At 36.9% G+C, this 20703-nt stretch overlaps 3 protein-coding genes across 4 annotated transcripts; 2 read left to right on the plus strand and 1 right to left on the minus strand.

Annotated features, from left to right (window-relative positions):
• Window positions 1-923: 923 nt before the first annotated feature.
• LOC127799277 (60S ribosomal protein L35a-1-like) lies at window positions 924-3458 on the plus strand. The gene is made up of 5 exons (XM_052333186.1): window positions 924-1051; window positions 1169-1204; window positions 1312-1540; window positions 1659-1714; window positions 3134-3458. The coding sequence occupies exons 1-4, from the start codon at window positions 1020-1022 to the stop codon at window positions 1698-1700; spliced, it is 339 nt and encodes a 112-aa protein (XP_052189146.1). The 5' UTR covers window positions 924-1019; the 3' UTR covers window positions 1701-1714; window positions 3134-3458.
• Window positions 3459-6363: 2905 nt separating this feature from the next.
• Window positions 6364-15701, plus strand: LOC127799272 (probable sugar phosphate/phosphate translocator At3g11320). The gene is made up of 4 exons (XM_052333149.1): window positions 6364-7170; window positions 7907-8010; window positions 8191-8419; window positions 15156-15701. The coding sequence occupies exons 1-4, from the start codon at window positions 6721-6723 to the stop codon at window positions 15300-15302; spliced, it is 930 nt and encodes a 309-aa protein (XP_052189109.1). The 5' UTR covers window positions 6364-6720; the 3' UTR covers window positions 15303-15701.
• Window positions 15702-16514: 813 nt separating this feature from the next.
• LOC127799273 (LIM domain-containing protein WLIM2b-like) lies at window positions 16515-19893 on the minus strand. Of its 2 annotated transcripts, none has more exons than XM_052333165.1 (6): window positions 19675-19893; window positions 19177-19430; window positions 18709-18808; window positions 18577-18611; window positions 18375-18464; window positions 16515-17021 (listed from the first exon to the last, which is right to left on the minus strand). In XM_052333165.1, exons 2-6 carry the CDS (start codon window positions 19309-19311, stop codon window positions 16809-16811), a joined length of 573 nt encoding a protein of 190 aa, XP_052189125.1. In that variant the 5' UTR covers window positions 19312-19430; window positions 19675-19893; the 3' UTR covers window positions 16515-16808. The 2 variants fall into 2 exon arrangements, with proteins under 2 accessions (XP_052189125.1, XP_052189135.1); XM_052333175.1 differs by having other exon boundaries at window positions 19660-19893.
• Between the last annotated feature and the right edge of the window lie 810 nt (window positions 19894-20703).

Below are 20703 nucleotides of genomic sequence, written 5' to 3' on the forward strand. Positions count from 1 at the left end.
CGAACGCTTTTATATGAATCACCTTTGAAAAAAAAAAATAGCTATTTAGCATTTAGACAGTTTATGCGTATTTAGTTGATGATTCTAATTTCATAATTTTAATGATTCTAATATAATTAGACTTTTAATTAATTATACTAAAATTGAATCTCAATTATTATGCTTTGAACCAAGATGAAAATGCAATATTAATAAACAAGTTATTTTAATTTTTAAATATTCTCCACAAAATAAATAACAAGTTACGTACTTTTAGTATGAATTTATAAAATATCAGGTAATCAAATAATTTATAAAAAAAAACAAATTTTTAACTAAAATAACAAAAATAATAATAATAACAAACTTGGATAAGTTTATTAATTTTATACTAAATTAACAAAAGATATATAAAAAATAAAGAAATATAAAAAAAAAGATTAATGCATATGCAAATAATAACAAATTTATTTCATAATATATTAGTAATAAAAAAATAAAATATTAATTTTATTAAATCAAATTAAAATAATATCATAAATTAATGCAAATATATATAAAAAAAAGAACAAATTATTGTCAATACCAATATTGTTCTACCTAAATAAATATTTGTTAAAATAAATTTTGCCGGTTGTAGATGATCGTGTTTATTTTTTATTTAAAAAAAAACACAATTATAACTGCCATAACTTATCTCCACAAATATTTATTCTAATCACATTATAATGGTAACTACTAAAATTTTTCTCCACAAATATGTATTCTGAATAAATAAATATGATTAAAAACATTAAGGACAAACCCAACAACAATAATATGCAATTACCAAAATTCATGGGCCTTCCAGCCCATATAATCCCGAACTGCAAAATAGAGCCCAATTTACGAGCCTCAGAGCCCACGCCACGTCCAACTAGGGCTCATATACCCATTTTACGTCATATAAATACTTATCATCTCCTACGCTCTTGCCCAGGGTTTTTTTCTTCGCAGGTGGGCACTGGTAATTGCTCGAGGCTCCAAATCCTTCATTGAAAATGGTCAAGGGACGCCAAGGAGAGCGTATCAGGTCTCAGATCCACTCGAACTCTAGTTCTTACGCATCATCTTCATATGTGTATATATTTATGTTCAAATACGTGCATATATAGGCTCTAAGAATTGCTAATTTGTTGGTTGTGCTCAGGTTATATGTCAGAGGAACTGTTCTCGGTTACAAGAGGTAAAATATAATAGTGTAAAACGTTTCTATAAGCTCTGTTTTTGGTGTTCTGTAACGTTGATTGGTCTTGTAGTTACTGTATGTGTTTGGGGGGGTCTTATTTTCAGGTCCAAGTCGAATCAGTATCCAAACACGTCTTTGATTCAGATTGAAGGTGTGAACACGAAGGAGGAGGTATCATGGTATCTAGGGAAGCGCATGGCATACATCTACAAGGCCAAAGTGAAGAAGGACGGGTCGCATTATCGTTGCATTTGGGGGAAAGTTACCAGGCCTCACGGCAACAGCGGCGTTGTCCGAGCCAAGTTCAAGTCCAATCTCCCTCCCAAGTCCATGGTACAAAGCTACAGCTTACCTTTATATATGATGTGTATTTGCACATATGGTATCACTTTTAGGTCTTTATTGCGTACAAAATGTGATTTTGATATGTGAAATTATTGTGATTTTGCAGGGAGCTAGGGTTCGGGTTTTTATGTATCCTAGCAACATATGAGGTACTACACCCAGGTGAGCTATTTTTTGGAACTAGGGTTTGTGGAGAGAAAATTAAATGGATCTGGACATGATGATTGGAACAGAAGTGAAGTTCGATTTATTTATGCTTCTGGTTGGGCGAGAAAAAGAGAAGAAAATTGGCATGTGTCAAATTGAAATTATTCTTTGGCTTAAATATCCAATAAATATATAATTTCTTTTCGTTTGTCTCTCTTCAAAATGCTAGCTCCAAGCAAAACACTGTACTCTCTTTGTCCTTGTGTTTTTATAAATCCGTTTGGTTGCGCATATCTGTACTTTTTGAGTAATTGGAGTTGGCATGTCAGTTTCACTATGCACTTACATGTCAACTCACTTTGGAGGAAGATGTAGGGATACAAGCTTAGAAAAGGTGTGCCCTCCACACAAAACACTTGCTGATGTAGACATTTGACTGCTGAATGACACTTGTGATTTCCCATGTGTTGTTGGATTGGATTGATGATAAATCATCATACTTAAAACCAGTAAGGGACTCCTGGGATCTCGAGATCGTGAGGTTTCCTCTTTTTCGTGGCTTGTTGTTGCTGTGTATATCGTGGAAAATAGTGATTTATATGTGTATATATTCCATGAGAGATGGGCAGTGTTAGGGGTCTTAAAAAGTTCTCTTTATTTTACCTTTGAGATATTTGTGCTCCCGTTTGGTTGTGCATGGTGATTGACTGAATGACTTAGGTGAACTTGCCTTGGATGTTTTATTATATAGAAATATGAATGTAGGGTTCTCATTATATGCATTAAGAGGTCTTGTTTCTTTGAAGATCATATTGTCCGAAGTCTAAATTAAGTGCTCTATAAATATGTAATTTGATTCTCTTGCATGAGGTTTGGGACTAGGATTTGTGGGGGGAAAGAAAAGGAAAATAAATGTTTTTATGTAAATGTAAACATGTGCAATGCACGATTAAGATGGTTTGTTCACATATGAGAAAAAGATCAATAGAGACTCTTATGAGAAGAGTGGATAGAATGTGTGACAAATCTTTAGCAAAAGAGATAAGAGATAAAGACAAGAGAAAATCTTGGTGGGAAATTCTTATGTACTATATGAGTTATAAGGACCTTCTAGAAGATATGATCATGATAGAAATGATTGGCAAGCTAGAATTAAGTAGTTCACCTAGAGGGATTAAGGCTTGTTGTGTTGTTGAAAAATTCTACTCCAAATATGGAGGTTCCATGATTTAAACCTTGTGCTCAAAGCCTAACCCCAAAACTGTAGTTTGATCTAACATGCATTATCATATCTAAGTATTTGCAAGAAATTTGTTCTTGTAGTGTTAATTTATTCACGGAATATGAAACTGAAAATTTGAGATTTGGTCCCTGTAAAATTACTGTTGGGTGTTGCTATGCTCGGTGTTAATCATTCCCTTTTGTGCTATGCAGTTCCAAAATGTGCAGATTGTCTTTGGTGATTTTGGAAGGTTCCAAATGCCAGATTGAGATCATCAGTGATTAGAGGCACCTGCATTTTTCTTTATATTGGAGATTTATGTAGTTGAGGATCTGTGTGTTTTCTGGAGCTAGATGGTGCCAAGATTTTTGTTTGTTAGTTTTGAGGGCACAATGTTTGAAAAAATGTGACTGGAATTAACTCTATTTTCATTTATGCATGAATTCTTCAAACTGCGCAGCGTGATGGAACTAGTTTTGGACAGCTGCTGTTTGTTTCTATCCAATGTTGAGAAATTATTATTGCTGCCTTTGTGGATTTTGGTCCCTAGGAATTCCTGTCTTAAGTGATTGGAAGATTCGGTAATCGGTGCAGAGTTGAGGGTTGATTCGGCAAATTTATTTAGAGGAGATTTGGATGGCTATCCGACAAACCAAATCATGAATTTTGGGTAACCTTATTCGCTTAAGCTATTACTTTGGATTATGCACAACTGAAATTCACGAGACCTTTTATGAGAACCTCATATTAGTGGATTACAAGTTGTAATTCTGGTAATTGAGAAGGATTAAATTAATATTAAGTTGTAATTATTGTCATTTATGTGATTTAAAAATATTCCTTTGGACTTATTGTTTTACTTATTTAAAGATATTTTTAAATTATTGTAGTTTAAAAATCTCTCAAAAAGTATTGCGTTGATTTAATATTTTTCTTCGAACATATTATCTAGATATGTTATTAAATTGGAGAGTCTATCTTGAGTAAAAATGGTAAATTATAGTAATTTTCAGAATTAATTTTAAACAGTAGTAGCGACTACTGTTTAAAATTATAAGGGTTTGAGTGCAATTTACTCTTTAACTATTAATTAACAATATAGTTGTGATGGGTGTAGACAAAATTTTGGTTTAAAAAATGAAAACACAAAATTAAACAGCATAGAAGTTGTCCGCACGTAGAAGGTTTGGTTGCAATCACCCATACTCTCATTCTATATTTAATTAAAACTGGATTGGTTAATGTTTAAGCTATTCTTTTGAAGTTTTAATTAAAATGCTTAGTATGATTTAATAATATATTTGTTTAGAGGTTTCTAATGTATTTGTGGTATTCTCATTTGTCTTTAGAGAGTCAGTCACACACACACATATATATACATTTTTTATATATATATAATCAGTTTAGATTGGACTTTGGAGTGCATATATACATGCGAACAATCTAAAACTTAAAGTCTTGGTAGAGATAAGAGTTGGAATGCAACTGCCTGCGAATTGCCAAAATAGCTCCATTTGGCAATTTTAGAACATATTGATTTACTTCTCTTCGTCTTCCTTTTGAGTCTTGACCACTCACCAAACCCTAATTCAGTAGTTTCAACAGCAAATTGCAATGAAGAAGTTGATATATCTTTTTCATTTTTTGTAGTATGTCTAATCAATGGTTTTTTGCCCAACACTCCATTTCCATTATCCTCCTCGGGAAATTTTTCTAATTTTGGTCTTCTCCACGTTTAATTTATCTTCACCTAATTTTCTCTTCTTAGGGCCTTGGATACCCAAAAAAAAGTAAGATATCTTTCCCATCAAATATAAAAATAAATAAATAAATAAAACGTAAAGGTTTAAAGATACTAACACTAACTAGTCCTCCTGTAATTTTATTGAAAGCATATAAATTCCCTCTTTTAAGTTTCTTCAAAAAAAAATTAATATATTAATGTGTACATACTAAAAATATTTTTTTTATAATCACTACATTTACATAAATGTTAGATAAACTTTAATTACATAAAATAACTCGTAAATTCATATACCCATACACCACCACTATATATCTAAAGGCCAAAACACACCCAGCCCCCTCAAGCTTCACCATTTAATTATTTTACCCCCTAAATTTAAGGGGAGACCTATTGACCCTCTCAACTTTCAAATTTGCACCTATCTAGACACTTGGGTCAGCCCGTGAATTACACATACGATTGAGGTGCATGTAGCACCATCATCTTCTTTTTCCTTCTTCCCAGTCTTTTTTGTCTAGACAACTACCCGCCTTTCTCTCAACCCCATATTTTCTTCACCGTGACCCTTCACCTTCTTCTTCCTCCTTCCCAACCTTCATCATCATTGTCTCTCTCTCTCTCTCATTTTCTATTGGTGGTCACCAACAGCGTAGAAGGCAAAAGGTCGGTCGATAACTCGTTTTCTTTGTGCTAATAGCCGATGAAGACATTGATCGGGGTCGAGAAGTAGTCGATAGCAGCGACTAGGCATTGGGCGGGCAAATTTGGGTCGGCAACGTGAGGGGCAAGCGGTATGTCGGTAGCTCGCCTTCATCTTGTTGGTGGCCGGCGATAGAATTGATTAAGGTCGAGTGGGCTGACAATAAGCGTGGGGAAGCAGATCTGGGCTGACGATATGGGAGGTGAGCTGTCGATCGATCCAGCAACATAGAAGATGGACGAGCAAGGACACCTCCGGCAACATGAGATACGAGCTGTAGATTGGTCTGATAACGTAAAAGGTGGATGGGAAACAGTGCTTTTGGCGATCATCTTCCGATGGCTATTTGTTATGAGATACTGACTTTTTGTCTTGCAACAGCGAAACACGTGGCACGTTTTCAATGGCCATGTCAATGTGTGACTTATATTAGATCACATGTATAACTCACACACAATACTTGTTGGACTTAGATATGTAACTGTTACAAAATTAATAGTTGAGAGACACAATAAGCTCAAAATTGAAAGTTGAGGGAGCTAATAGATTTCTTAAATTCAAAGGGCAAAATGGTTAAATGGAGAAGGTTGAGGGGTTGGGTATGCCTTTAGCCTATATCTGAAAGAACAAATAACTTGAACTCATGTTCTAGGATACAGTTTAAATAGTTGGATCATGATAAATTGAGATTCATACTAATAGGTCATGAATTCAACTCCTTATCATGCGTAATGAGATAAAGTCTACACCTATAATTTATTTTCTCTACTAAAATTGAAGGCATGAGTAGCGAGAGACCACGTGAGGATGATAATTCCAACAACTTGAACTCATCTGTAACCCATGTCACGTCATGTTATGTCACGTGTCCACTTGAGTTAATTATTAAAGTATAAAGATATTAATATGATATGTTTTATGAATTTAAACAAAAAAAAAAGAAGGTAAATTTCCAGTTTCAATTTGGCATTGACAATCTGGCAAACGAGATTATCGGCTGTGCGGAATACGTGAAGAAGCTTCAACGGCCCAACCGAGGAGAGAGAGTTCTAAATTTCTAATAGACACCACCACGCGTTTTGCCCCTTCCTCTGCTCTGCTTCAAAGTGCTCTCTCTCTCTCTCTCTCTCTCTCTCCATTTGACGAAATGTGATATCTCTCTGTAGATTCACCAGATTGGCAGACTCCATGAGATCTCTCTTCTTCTTCTTCTTCTTCTTTCTTCTGGATTTCTCTCTCTAGCTTCAGCAGATCTGGTTACTGTATTCAAGCATAGAGTTATTCAGGTTTTGGATTTGGGAAGCCCTAACAGAGGATTGGATTTGGAGCTTGGATCCAATTCGAATTTGACTATGTCGTCGAGCAAGGGCTCCAGCCGCCTGTTCACGATCGGGCTGGTGGCCTCCTGGTACTCCTCCAACATTGGGGTTTTGCTGCTCAACAAGTACTTGCTCAGCAACTATGGCTTCAAGTACCCCATCTTTCTCACCATGTGTCACATGACGGCTTGCTCTCTCCTCAGCTACTTCGCCATTGCCTGGATGAAGACGGTGCCGCTGCAGACGCTTCGATCGCGCGTCCAATTCTTCAAGATTTCCGCTCTCAGCCTCGTCTTCTGTGCCTCTGTCGTTAGCGGCAACATCTCGCTCCGGTATTTGCCTGTGTCTTTCAACCAGGCCATTGGCGCCACCACGCCGTTTTTCACTGCCGTCTTTGCTTATTTGATGACGTTGAAGAGGGAGGCCTGGCTTACTTATGTCACCCTCATTCCTGTTGTTACTGGTGTGATAATCGCCAGCGGGGTATGATGTCTATTTATTTAAATTTTGTTGCTAATTTGCCCGTGCTTTTAGTGTTGGGTTGCCATTTCGATCGACTTGTCATTTTATGATATCAAGTACTTCTTCACTGTAGCTACTTCTGATTTTCTTTCTGGTCTTTTTCGATTCAAAAGGCCAGAAGGATTCAGGCTTAGTCTTATTTCTGGTAAAGTTTGTGGGTCTATAAAAGAAAATTATTGGGGAATTTGCTGTCCTTCGAGTTTGTTAGGCTAAGCAGCTTGTAACTGCATGTAGTTTATCCCATATTCTAAACGTATAGCCAGGCTTGCTGTTGTCCGGTAGTCATTCTGAGTGGCACCCATGACTATGTTGAACTGAGACCGTTGCAAGAAGTCAAAACACCAACAGTATAAGACAGCTGGCATTGATGGCTGTTAGTCAGGTGGGATTCCTAATGCCTATGGGCTTGGTCACCAGTTGTCAACTATACATCCAGATCCTGTGGTAGGAACAGAAGTTGGCATGCAATCACACTAACTGAGATCCTTCAGACATTATTAGCCATATTTTGAAATGGTTGGTGAACTCAAATATTGGTAGCATACAAGTAATTGAGTTGGAGTAATCAGCCTAACATGGTTTAACTTGTACACTAGTGAAATCAGTGGGCACGCCAATTCTTCTGTGCTTGGAGTGATATTATTTGAGAGGCATACCTTCTAAATCTTGTTTTTTTCCTCTCTTATTGTGGCTTTAGGGTGAGCCAAGTTTCCATCTTTTTGGATTTATAATGTGCATTGGTGCTACGGCTGCAAGGGCACTTAAATCAGTTCTTCAAGGGATTTTGCTTTCTTCCGAAGGGTAATGAAACATTTTCCTTTCTGTGTACTCATACAAATCAAATTAAGATAAGGTAGACTAAATTTTGTTATTTGCATTTGAATAACTCTTTGAGTGTTAAATGCTTTTAATGATATTCTTGCTTATTCCAAAAAGGAAAAAAGTGAAATTTTATCTGAAAGGCTTATAATTTTTTTACAGGGAAAAACTTAATTCTATGAACCTCCTCTTGTACATGGCTCCAATAGCTGTTGTATTTCTACTTCCTGCAACACTCTTCATGGAAGAAAATGTAGTCGGCATTACCATAGCCCTTGCGAAAAATGATATCAGGATTATTTGGTATCTGCTCTTCAATTCTGCCTTGGCATATTTCGTTAATCTAACCAATTTTCTGGTCACAAAGCATACAAGTGCTTTGACTCTACAGGTATGCACTCCCTTTATGTCTACACCTTCTACTGCTTGTGTTTTAGTTAGATTCATGTTTGATATTTGTACTTTTCCATATCACCTTTTGATTGGTAATATTAATGAAGTTTGAAATCCTTATAATTCAAAATTAAGAGGATTGAAGGAGTAGAAGTCGGTGTTAGCAATAGAATTAAAGCATGTTTTGATTTATTTTCTTTTTTCTTATGTAATTCCTAGGGCATGATCTGTGACTTATTATGGGCTATCCAAAAAATGGAGCCACTTTGGTCTTTGATGTGATTGCTTTTTCTGAGAGTGCCTTTTAGTAAGTCCTACTCTAGATGGTGGATGTACATGGCCCATAGGTTGGAAACTTGGAATAGTGTTGGTGATAATGAGCTTCTCTGCATGAAGTAGTGCAGTGACAGACTGACAGTAGGTCTGTGATGCGGAAGATGCTGATAGTTACTGGGAATAAATTACGATCTTATAATCACTTCAGCATGCTTCTGCTATAACTTTTTCTCTCTTTAAAAAGTATATCTGGAGAGAGAATATGCATATGGACAAATACATGTTAATTGTGTAATAGAGAGATCAAATTTAGAAGCTAAAGAGTTCAAGGCAGTCAAGTAGGAAATTGTAGCACCTCAGGATAATATATAACTGGTTTCTAAACTTGGTACCTGCAGTGCCACTATTTAAGGTCAAGATTAGAGAACTTCTTTAAGACAACCTGCACTATAGAATGATCAAATCAACTAACCGATAGGTGCTACAAGGACAGTAATGAGAATGTACATTGTTTTGTGAGAAAGGGTCTTGCACATTGTTGATGGAACTTGTTGACATGGTGGTCTTGATGTAGTATCCTGTTGATTCAATTGTGTAGCCCTATGCTGTTTATGTGTTTTCGTTTTGCTTTTATTATGCTCTGTATTTAGGAGAAAGGATGCAATATATTATTGGTCAAACTTCTATTACTAGAAAATATTATTATCCCAATCATGGTTGTTAAAATCGAGATTAAGTGGGATCGTAAAAAGGTCCATAAAATCGGATCGTAAAATCATAAGATTTTATAGATAATTAAAAATACTCTTTAATTTATGTAAATATGTTTATAATGACATAATCCTTATTATAAATGATATACATGTACCAATTTCAAAATTACTTCATCTATCAATTTCAAAAATACTAAATAATATGAAATTTCTAAATATTAAGTCCATCATTTATTATCAATTCATCATTCATCCATCCATAATCAAAATTCTAAACAATAAACATTACCATCATCATCAACAAACATTGTTCTTAAATATAAATGTAACATCTCGCATCGAGCGATAGGAAGGATCAGAACAACTTATCCTGATGGGCCTACGCAAACTTTCCAAGGGGTCACCCATCCCAGAGCTTCCCCAGCTCAGGCAAGGCTTAATCCAAGAGTTTTTTGCCTATATTCAGTCCAAAAGGTATCCAGCTGGTGTTGTTTCCTTCATTACTTATCTCAATATATACTATCATTCTCTGGGCTCTTGGGGTATTACATTCGTCTCCTCTTAAGCATATGACGTTCTCATCATGCGACCTTACAACTAATCCCAGATGTTCTCCCCTTTGGGGGCTGCCATCCTAGAAGTCTGCTAGAAGTCGCTCCTTGTACAGGCCATCGAGCCCCGACGCCACTCCCCGCCTTCATACCACCTGTAACATCCTGCATCGAGTGATAGGAATGATCGGAATAACTTACCTTCATGGGCCTATGCGAACTTCCCAGGGGATCACCCATCCCTGAGCTTCCCTAACTTAAGCACGCTGAACCCGGGAGTTCTTTGCCTGTATCCAGCGCAAAAGGTATCCAGTTGGTGTTATTTCCTTCCTTAGTCATAAATTAGCATAAAAAAAACTTGTTTGTTTCTATTCCTTACTTCCAAGTTTGCCTTTTTATCTTATTCTTAAATTACCATCAAAACTTGTGAGAGACTTCAGCAAAACTTCGCCCCCAAAATGGCACTGTTTCAGCGCCCTTGTGCTGGGAATTAATTCCAGTGCTCCCCCAAGGCTCAAACCCACAACCTGCTGCCCAAGACCCTCCCCTCGCGCACGCGACCACCAAGTTGCAAGCCTCCTCACCTATATATGTGCAAAGATTAATTTTATACTAAGCGCAAGATTGAGTCGGTAAACTCGGACTGTAAACTTTGTCCAAGTTTACCGATTTTACATGTTTGACTCGCGAGTCGAGTCCGATTGTAGCAAAACTCGATCTTACAAGGGAGTCGACTCATTTTATGTCTAATGGCTCATAAAATCGCATGAGTCAACTAGCGATTTTAACAACAATGATCCCAGTGATTTGTGCCTTGGTACACTTTGAGTTGTAATGTACAACTTTTTAATTCCAAAACTCAGCATTTAGCCATCTAAAGAAATCCCAAATTCTAAAAATTTATATGCCTAAATGTTTCTTTTAGGAGGAAAAAATCAAATAAATGAATTTAGGTATGGGGACCATGGAGTTGGAAGACAAAAATAAAAAATAAAAAATAAAATGGAGAGTTGGCAAGGGAAGATATATAATAACTGGTTCTCATGTATTGCAAGTATGTTTTGACACAATTACTTGAAGAGAAAATGGAGTATTATGTATTATCTTTTAGTTGAGTAATTCTCCAACAAAAAAAAAAAAAAAAAACTCTAAAATGCCCAAGATTCTAATAGCAATATGTAGAAATATAATCCTAACTCACTACATTTTAAAATGTATCCCCTACCTTGTTCCCTTATCTCATGTACCGAAGTGACCCATGTTCGAGTGACATAGGCTTTCTGAAATAGTTTTTGTTTAGTTTGTCATTTAATGAATTTTGTTTTGTCTAGGCTTCATGAAAGCTATACCTGACAAATTTTATGTTGACTGCCATCTAGCTTATGCAACCTTCCTCCTTTATCCAGCCTTGGAACTAATTATGACAAGTAGGAATACTTTCAACACAGGTGGAGTTGTCATCATAAGATGAAAACTAGCGCCCTAGTTGCTTTAAGATAGGATATTGATGGTCTTGCTACTTGAGGTGTCACAACACTAAAAAGGAGGGGTTATTGCCAACTTCACATTCCCTAATAGGGTTGTGGGCCCAACTAGGGATCAAAAAGCATTAACAGATGCAAAGCAGCAGTTATCATGCATTTCAATAAACAATAAACAATAAACAATTCAAGACAAACACAATGGAACTGAATAACATTAAATAATATTATAAATCAGCAATGAGAATATGATCTGGACAAATAATGCATCAACATCAAAGTATCTAAGTCAACATATGTACAGTATGAAATCAGTGAATAAGTACATCAATGAACAAATAGGCAGTATGACTAACTCCTAATAGTCTGTGTAAGTTATGTTAATGTATCTAGGAGTGTGACGAAGCTTTGGCTTCGTAAGCTCTAGAGTCGGTCTCACTCTACAACAACAGCTGTTAACTTGCAACTGATAAGATGGATAAATCACCCAAATCTGCCAATAGTGGTAAACAACATGGGATAAGTCAGGACACAGTTTGCATATTGAATATGTGCAGGGGAAAACAAACATATAAACTAAATGCAACATGAATAGTTAATACATGTGACATGCAAGTAAGAGTAAAGTGAGATAAAGGGATAACAGAATTGAATTAAAAGACATGCATGAAAAAGTGTGAAAGTAGGTAGTTCACTAGTAGAACAATTACCATAAACTAACATCATCTGCTATTAGCATTTGTTTTAACAAGTCAATTGTCGATGATGTTGAAAAGAAAGTATACTATAATAGTGTAAATAAAGAAAAATGGTGCATGCCATCAGAATCAATTATCAGAGTCATGTAAAGCAGTGGCAAGTCGAACATATGAAATACAGGAGTCAAAGAAGGATAACAGCAAGAGTAGAATGAATCGAATAGTACAACATTTCAGATGTTACACTCGTTTTCCCAGGTTTTATTTTTAAAATATGCTAAGAGCAGGAAAAGGATTGCACAAGTAATGTATAAATGCTTGGTAAGTAATGCAATGAGAATACCATGCAAGTTGCAAAAAAAAAAATGCTATCACACACGCTATCTACTCATAGTGATACTGGTGAAGTGAAAGGATCAGTTGGGTCTCACCTGGACAAACCTGAGTCACCTAAACATAGAACATATGACCAGACCAACAAATAAGTGCAATAAATAACTAAGTAAATCACTCTCTCTCTTATTATTAGTCCCTAATTAATGACCCTGGTCTAGTGATTTTACTTGTTTTTAGTGCAAATAAACAAGCTTTTGGCATGTAAAACAAGGTGGTCAAAGTCAATGATTAGTGTTGGCATCATCTGCTGGTATCAGGAGTCATAAATTAATGGGTCAACGGGTCACTTTTAGGCTGTCAACGTGGACCTGCTGAACCTAGCCTAGTGGCTCGGGTCAACAGCAACCCAAACAACAGCTTGAGCTCACGGGCTCGGTTTGGTGGGTCATGGACCAAATATATCAACTAAGGTGTGGCCCAGGTGGGCCTCAATAAGACTGGGCTAAGGCTGGGCCCATAGGGCCGAACCATGCCTGTATAGCCCCATTGGGCTTACCTCAGATTGGATAACCCATTCTAATTTATTGCTTTCCAAAAGATCTATGAAGCACCGACACGGGGGCAAGAGAAGGGACACTACATTTTCCAACAAAGTAATACACGACATAGTGGTGATATACTTCTTAATAAAATAAATTTTTATGTCTCTAACGACATTGTAAAGTACTGAAACTATATTCCAAATTCATGCATTTAAAATTCATAAGATTCCAAATGAAAAAGACAATCAGATAATGCATATAATAGAACATCTAAAATATCTAAATTAATAAATAAACAGATTTAATATGACTTTTAACTGATTATTAATTTATTGTAATGGAGATGAGATGCATAATATTATATTCCATTCTTTCAGCAGCAGCAACAAACAAATGAAAAATAAAACACAAACAGAACCAAGAAAAGAAGGTAACAATGCTTCAACAGTCCGGCATGACCCTTGGCAACTGCTCTTCAATTTGCCCCCCTCAGATCTATGTGATGGCGGCCATTACAGCTATAGAAAAGTAAGAAACAGGGGAGAAATCCTTAGAAACCTACAGTGGTTTTGTGTCAGTGAGCGTGTAGTAGAAAAATGGTCTCGAGTTTGCTTTTCTCTATTTGATTTCTCATTTTCCTCCTTGTATTAGATTTCTGGGACGTTTCACATGCCTCCTTTGATTTTCTGAGTCAATGACACCCCCCCCTTTCTCTCTCTCTCGGTTACAAAGTGTCCCCTCCCATGCCTATTAAAAAATATAAAAAATTTAAAGCATGCCATGTGGGCATGGCTGATATGTATTGCTGGCATGTCAGCAAGATCATCACAGCAGCTATAGGGGTGTGTACCTGCTTTATCATAGAGGATACCCCAAACCCCGGGATAAGAACATCATAAAATGTTTAACCAAACAGGAGTCCAAAGTCAACTAAGGTTTCTGGAGAAGTCAATTGCATGCTTGCAAGGCGTGAGGGTTACACAAAGGCTGTGCTTGTGTGAATGGGTGCGCTTGTGTGTAGGCTTATCAATGATGACCTTCAACCAATATGGTGGTTGGGGCCACCTAGCTAAAGCCACCTTTCTCTTGGAGGTGGCAATGGGTTGAATGAGGTGAGCCGATGAAGATACACCGCCAACAGTGTCGAACGGGTAGGTTATACTATGGATGGAATATTTAGGATTTGGTATGAGAAGGGGTTTTAGGTTTTCAGGCACAGACAAGGAGGGGTGAAAATCCACTAGGAAAATATAAACAAAGGGGGCAGAGGCGGGAGTGAGAGAAACAGTGTAACAAAACACATTTGCCCAAGGGGGTAAAATGTAACTCATTGACTGTAGACCCACCACCAGTGATGACTTCAAACTCTCCCTGATAGCCCAAACTCCTCTGTACACCAATTATATCTGCTGGTGCAAAATCCAATTACCCAAAAACTTCAGGGTTCCTTGCAGTTGTAGGGATGCAAGAGAAAGAGAGAGATGGCTGCAAAACAGGGAATGTCCTAATGGGCCCCTTGTGGCTTTCATTTGGCATGTGCAAAGCCTGCATAAAAAAGCAGGCCTTTGAGATAATATGAGCTTGGCCCATTCAGAACAGACCTCCTTTTGTCTCTAATCAGGCTTCAAGCCATTATAAAAAAAATAGGCCCGCCTTTTATCAAGGCTTACATGGGTCTCTATGGAATGACTGATTGGCAATATTCTATCCAGTCAACCAATATTTGTAGTACTATTGTCTTAGGGAGTATGCATCTATCATAAAGTTCCTGAAAACTTGCACCTTCGCTCACCATTGCATGACAAGGAGATTTCCTTCATTTTTTGCTTATATTGAGATTGAATTAGCTTTTCACCTTTCAGAAGCATTTTTTCTCCTTTTAGCCCAGAATTGTTTCTTATCATTACATTTGTATCCTTCACTGGGGTCAAAGTTGGAGTAGTTGAGCCTATGGCAATTATCTGTTGGTATTTGTTTAGAATTTGTGTCATGCCCACTGGCAAAGGCTTGACGCGTTAGCATTCCAATATGTTCGCCTCTTTCATTTCTGCGAGCTCCATTTACCAAACTCTTGCATAGGAAAACTTCTAAGGTGCTTTGCTTTCTGCTTAAGTCAAATTGTTGGTGGTCCTTTCAGGTACTAGGAAACGCGAAAGGTGCCGTGGCAGTGGTTGTCTCAATCTTAATATTCAAAAATCCCGTCTCAGTTACTGGAATGCTCGGCTACACCCTTACAGTCATTGGAGTAATCCTATACAGCGAAGCCAAAAAGCGCAGCAAGTGAAATATTAGTTCGGAAGATGTTCGCTGCAAATTCCATCTGTTCTTTTGTTCTATATGCCAGCCAGGACAGGGGCAGCAAGTGCATGTCATATTGTTGAGGTGCTGTCATGGTAGAATCTGCTCCCCTCTGAATTTTATTTTTTTGCCTGGAGACACGAAGAGCCTGTTTCCACCTGTATCACAGCAACCAACTTTCCCTCTGTATTAGCAACAGTCATCACATTACTTCAAATAGAAAGTTTTCACAATTAACTGATTTGTAGCTCAGCTTTGTTCTTCCCATATTGTGGGGGTTATGAAGGAAGAAATTTTTTGGCTTCCATTCTTTCAGGACAAGATTGTAGAATTGAACTGAACCTACACGGAATGTGACTAAATCATAACTAAAATTGGTTAGTTACGATGAATACCCTCTCAATTTTTACAATTTCATGGTTCCTCGTCACTTTTTGTGTGCCTTTTCTAATTCTCCCGAACATTGGTTATGGAGAATTTTTTTTCCCAAAACTGATGATTTGCTGTCACCGAATTATATTTATAAGAGATCTTTTGAGCAAAGAAAATAATTACGTGAATTCTTTTGTATGCATCATAAAGCCAACATCCATTTGGCCGGGGGCACTAGCGAGGGATTCTAAGTTGGCTCTTTCCATGTACGGCTTTTGTTTGTTTATATTCCATTATATATAAGCAGAATCACATGGATTGCAATTGTATATGGCACAACATATTTGCAGCGATCTGTTTCTCTGATTGCACTATTTTATAAGCACAAGAATGCATGTAACCAACTAATTGCAATCAAACACATTAAATTATATATGTCCTACAACCGATCGGCTTGTCTCATTTTTATGAGTACGTGACAAAACTACCACTCCGTCATCAGCTTAGGCCAAGGATGGCTGAAACTTCAATAACAACAATAAGCATCTTTAGGGGTACAAAGTACAGCTGTAATAAAAGAGGCTCAATTCATTTGCCAAAAAGAACCAGATGTTCATATACAAAGTGGTATGAATTAACTAGTTAAATTCTTTAATATGGACCGCAGTAGTGGATCCGAAATAGTTGAGTCTTGTTAGCAGGGAGAAAAGAAAAAAAAAAAAGAAGAGAAGTTGAGTCATAAATAACAATACAGAACAAAATGCAGAGTGCAGACATGGGTTATGGTAGCCAAAATTTAATATCAGCCAAGTACCAGTGCACAAACTTTATAACAATAACTCAGATTGAACTTCCATTAACCAAATCGTTGTTAGGAAGAGATGAAACTGAAGTAACAGCTCCATTTGTGGCAAGTGTTGCCAAAAGTCATTTCACAAATATGGAAATGTGCAGCTCACATATATCAGTCAAACAAGAAGAAGATGCCAAGTTAAATGGCAGAAATAGGATGCCAAACGGCCGGACAGAAGCTCTCCAGGATAAAAATAGAAATCACAAAGATGAACACTCAAAACAGACCATGGCCAAGCAGAAAAGGATGGAAGGAAGGATATGAGTTTCATGCGTCTGGAACAGAGGGTGTCGGGCGCTTCATTGATGCCGATTTGATGAGGAGATGGTTGTAGCTTCCTTTCTCCTTAAAGAGCTGGGAAAAGTGGTGTTTACAATACAAAATACCCTCAAGGGCTGCATAATTGGAGGGAGTTATGGCACAGCCACCGTGAGAGCACTTGAAACATGACTTATGATAGGTCTGGCTCTCCACAGTTACCTGGAAATAAATATTGAAATGAACCCAAATTTTGAAGTCCATATTACAAAGAGCGCATAAACTTTTAAAGGACAAGTTAGCTGAAAACTGTCCAGACTAAGCAGTATTGGCATAAGTAATATATAAATAATCATGGTGAACATTCAAATATACCACCAATAACTTCAAACTTCCACAAGCAGCACATTTAATCTTATCTTTTAGACAGCCATTCTAGGACCAGAGGAAAAACCAAAATTGCAGTAGGCAAACAGAAATGTGACTATAACAAAACACACATAAATATATTCTCATTTGCTGAAATATACTCCAGCAGCTAACCCTAAAAGAATTGAGCCTCTAAAGTCAATGTGATCATTAAAAGCATCTACTTCCGTCACTATATTGTGAAATGTCAGCCATGGTTAGGCATCTGGTGACAGAAAACTCTCTTAACAAATTTCTCACTTAACTGTATACAATGGCATACATCATAACAACAACACAGCCTCAATTTTACTATGTAGAGTCGATTAAATGAATTCTAGCTTGTTAATCGTCTCCATTTATAACCAGTGTCAATCCCACAAAGTTATGTCTGTTATATGGCAGACTTAAAAAAATTACTACTCAAAATGATTTCATTAGAAGAAAAGTGGAAGTGGAAAATGATTAGTTCATAACTAAAATATAACATAATTCCACCTACCAGAAGTACCAATTCAGTATCCTAAATGGTACTGAGATAATTTGACAATTCATTATCCCATACAGTACTGAAATAATTTTAGAAATAGAGGTGCCTAGGGATGTAACTGGGTCCCAATTAACCCTATTTAACATTAAAATAAATACAAAAATGACATAGAGGTATAAGGCTTTTTGAAAATGCACTGAAACAAGTTTGTAGTTGGGGCTTCCTTTACATCCCTAGAGGTTCTTATGAGGTGTCAAGGTCAAACACAAACATGGCAATCTAGTGAAGTTTGCATTTCTCTTAGCAGAACAAAAGAAGACAAACCAACTAGAACCCCCCCCCCCCCCCCCCCTCTTCTTTTCTGTGAGCGCAAGTCTTCACTCTTGTTCTGTTAAATCTCTCTAATGCAACACCGCAGATGCATTATTAACATGTATATATTAGGATCAAAATCACTTCAACACAAACTGTAGGAACTTTGGCATGCCTATCCCTTCAATCCCTTCCAATATGAAACGCTAGAAAAATGTTCAGTAAATCCAGAAATCCATCCACCAGATTCATAAAGTTGATAATGAATGCAAAAGGCAATCATGGCATGCCATTGGAGCAGGCGTCTTAATCACTTTTCTGATTAATTACTAGAAAACAATGCCTTCTTCACAGTTGAATCCTACCTTCTCAAGTGGATAAGCCGTTTTACCGCAAGTTGCACATTTTTCTTGTGTCCCAGAAAACATGCTGGCCGCTTTGCTAGGCGACCTTGTCTGGCACCAATAGGTAACAAGATCAGGGGTAACATGAAGTAACATACTAAACTTACGGAAAATGTTCCCACTTCCCAATACAAGAAAACAGAGCTATTGTGGGGGAATTTACCAGCTCTGGAGTTAACTTCTCAGCTGACTTTGCAGCTGTAAAAAATACAGTATATTGGAAATTAAAAGATAAAAAAAAAACTCCTCAGAACTGAACACATCATAGTTTATATTGCAGAACACAGAGACATACGTGATTGGAAGTTCTTGTTGAAGTTGCCCGTCTCCTTGAAAAGCTGCTCGAAGTGAGGCTTACAGTATAGAACACCTTCCATTGAGGAGTAATTGCTCAGCTGAAAGCAAATTCTCTTGAGAATCAATCAACATTGCAGACATTTACCCAAAATCTCATCTTTGTTAACAAAATATGGTTATGGCCAGAACATAGGGAGGAAAACACTGCTCCACAAGTTCAATTAAGTCATAGAACATGTTATGCCAAGATTACCATTTTGTTCACCATGTGCCAAAAACTGTAATTGCATTTCCGTAACAAAGATACCTCGAGAGAAGAAGTAACACACAATTATACACAAGTATCTTCTATTCCTAAAAAGAATTTAAAAAAAAAAAAATCAACAACAAAAGAAGGTACACCGAAGCAGAAGAATTTCAAAAATGCCAGAAACCACAAAATAAGACCCTGACATTTTGCAGATACCTTGAGCGTTCCTTTGCAGTGACTGCACTTAAAGCACGACTTATGATAAGGAACTCCATCAGCAGACAACAGCTCAACAGGATAAACAGTCTTCTCACAGGCCTTGCACTTTTGTTGTGTGCCGATGAAAGACATAGTCTTGAATTCTTATCTCTGACAGAGTTACAGATCTGAATGTCCACAAATTGGGCCCGGAACTTTCAGGTCAGATTCAGCTCTCAAACAAACTTCGGCTGCTATTTGAGCTCCAAACACTAAACAAAAAAGGAAAAACCAAAGTCAACTCACGAACTTATCGAGCAAAACACTGGATCTGAAACGAGAGAAGTTGAGGGAATGAGCTCTTTCTGGTCCCAATCGCATGGACATATTGTATGCAAATACATTGATCCAAGGATTACGAGAAAAGGAGCATCGAATATTAGGGATCTGACTCGAAAGACGACGATTTACTTAAAATTCAAATGATTATAAGACGTATACCTAGAAGATATTTACCAGCTAGAAACTGTCGATCTTGGAGCCTCTGGGATACAGAAGTCTGAGCAATCAAACTCCAGAAGCCAAACCGAAGACGATCGCCGTGGCGAAAATGGGCAGAGACAGAGAGAGAGAGAGAATGCAGCGCACCGAAGTGGAAGATGTGAGAGAGAGAGATAGAGAACGCAGCGCACCGAAGTGGGAGATGAGGCGGACAAATATCTTTGCTGGAAACGCATTGGCTCCATTTTTGACTCCCTTTATAACGGGAACGGGCCAGGAGCCACCCAACCCATTACAATACGCGCCGCTCTTTTTCTCAATTCCAAATCCCTTTTTTCCCTTCAAATCTCTTATTATTCTTTACCACATCATATCACATTATATATTTATATCACCAAATAATTAGTAATTGCCCCCTTTTTTTCTTTTTAAGCAAAATGCTATTTACATTTTTTTCACTATCACTTTAACTATATATTTATTTAATATTAAAAATATCAATATATTATATTCTTCCACTTACATCAAAATCTCACCATCCTTTAGCCTCCTTAAAAAATGTAATCTACTCTCTTATCTTTTTAATATTTTTTCATTTTATCCTTTAGCCTCCTTAAATTTATTTTTTCTTTTTAATTCTTTCCCACAAATAAAAAAGAAAGTGGCCGAGAAAGAGTGTAAAATGATATATAAAGGACATTTTATAAAAAAAAATTAAAAAAAAAACAGCTCTGTACGGAAAATTAAGTATTTTTTGCTTAAATACTAAAATAGATAAATATATTAAATACATGGATGAAATAAAAAAAAAATTAATAAAGATAGAGAATAATTTTAATAAATAAATTACCGTTCGGTGAACGTGCTTTTCACGGACGAGTAAATTTGTGAATTGTGATGGCGAGACAAAAGAAGACAAGTGGCAAATTGGCAATGCATGCGCTGAGATGCGCTGCTGCCCTTTCTCCATTATTAATTATGATCCCTTCTTATTGCCCCCAAAGCACGAGGTTTCCCTCCTACCTCACACTCAAACACCTTCGT

The sequence above is a fragment of the Diospyros lotus genome, chromosome 1 (genome assembly GCF_014633365.1).
Source record: "Diospyros lotus cultivar Yz01 chromosome 1, ASM1463336v1, whole genome shotgun sequence".
Taxonomy (NCBI): domain Eukaryota; kingdom Viridiplantae; phylum Streptophyta; class Magnoliopsida; order Ericales; family Ebenaceae; genus Diospyros; species Diospyros lotus.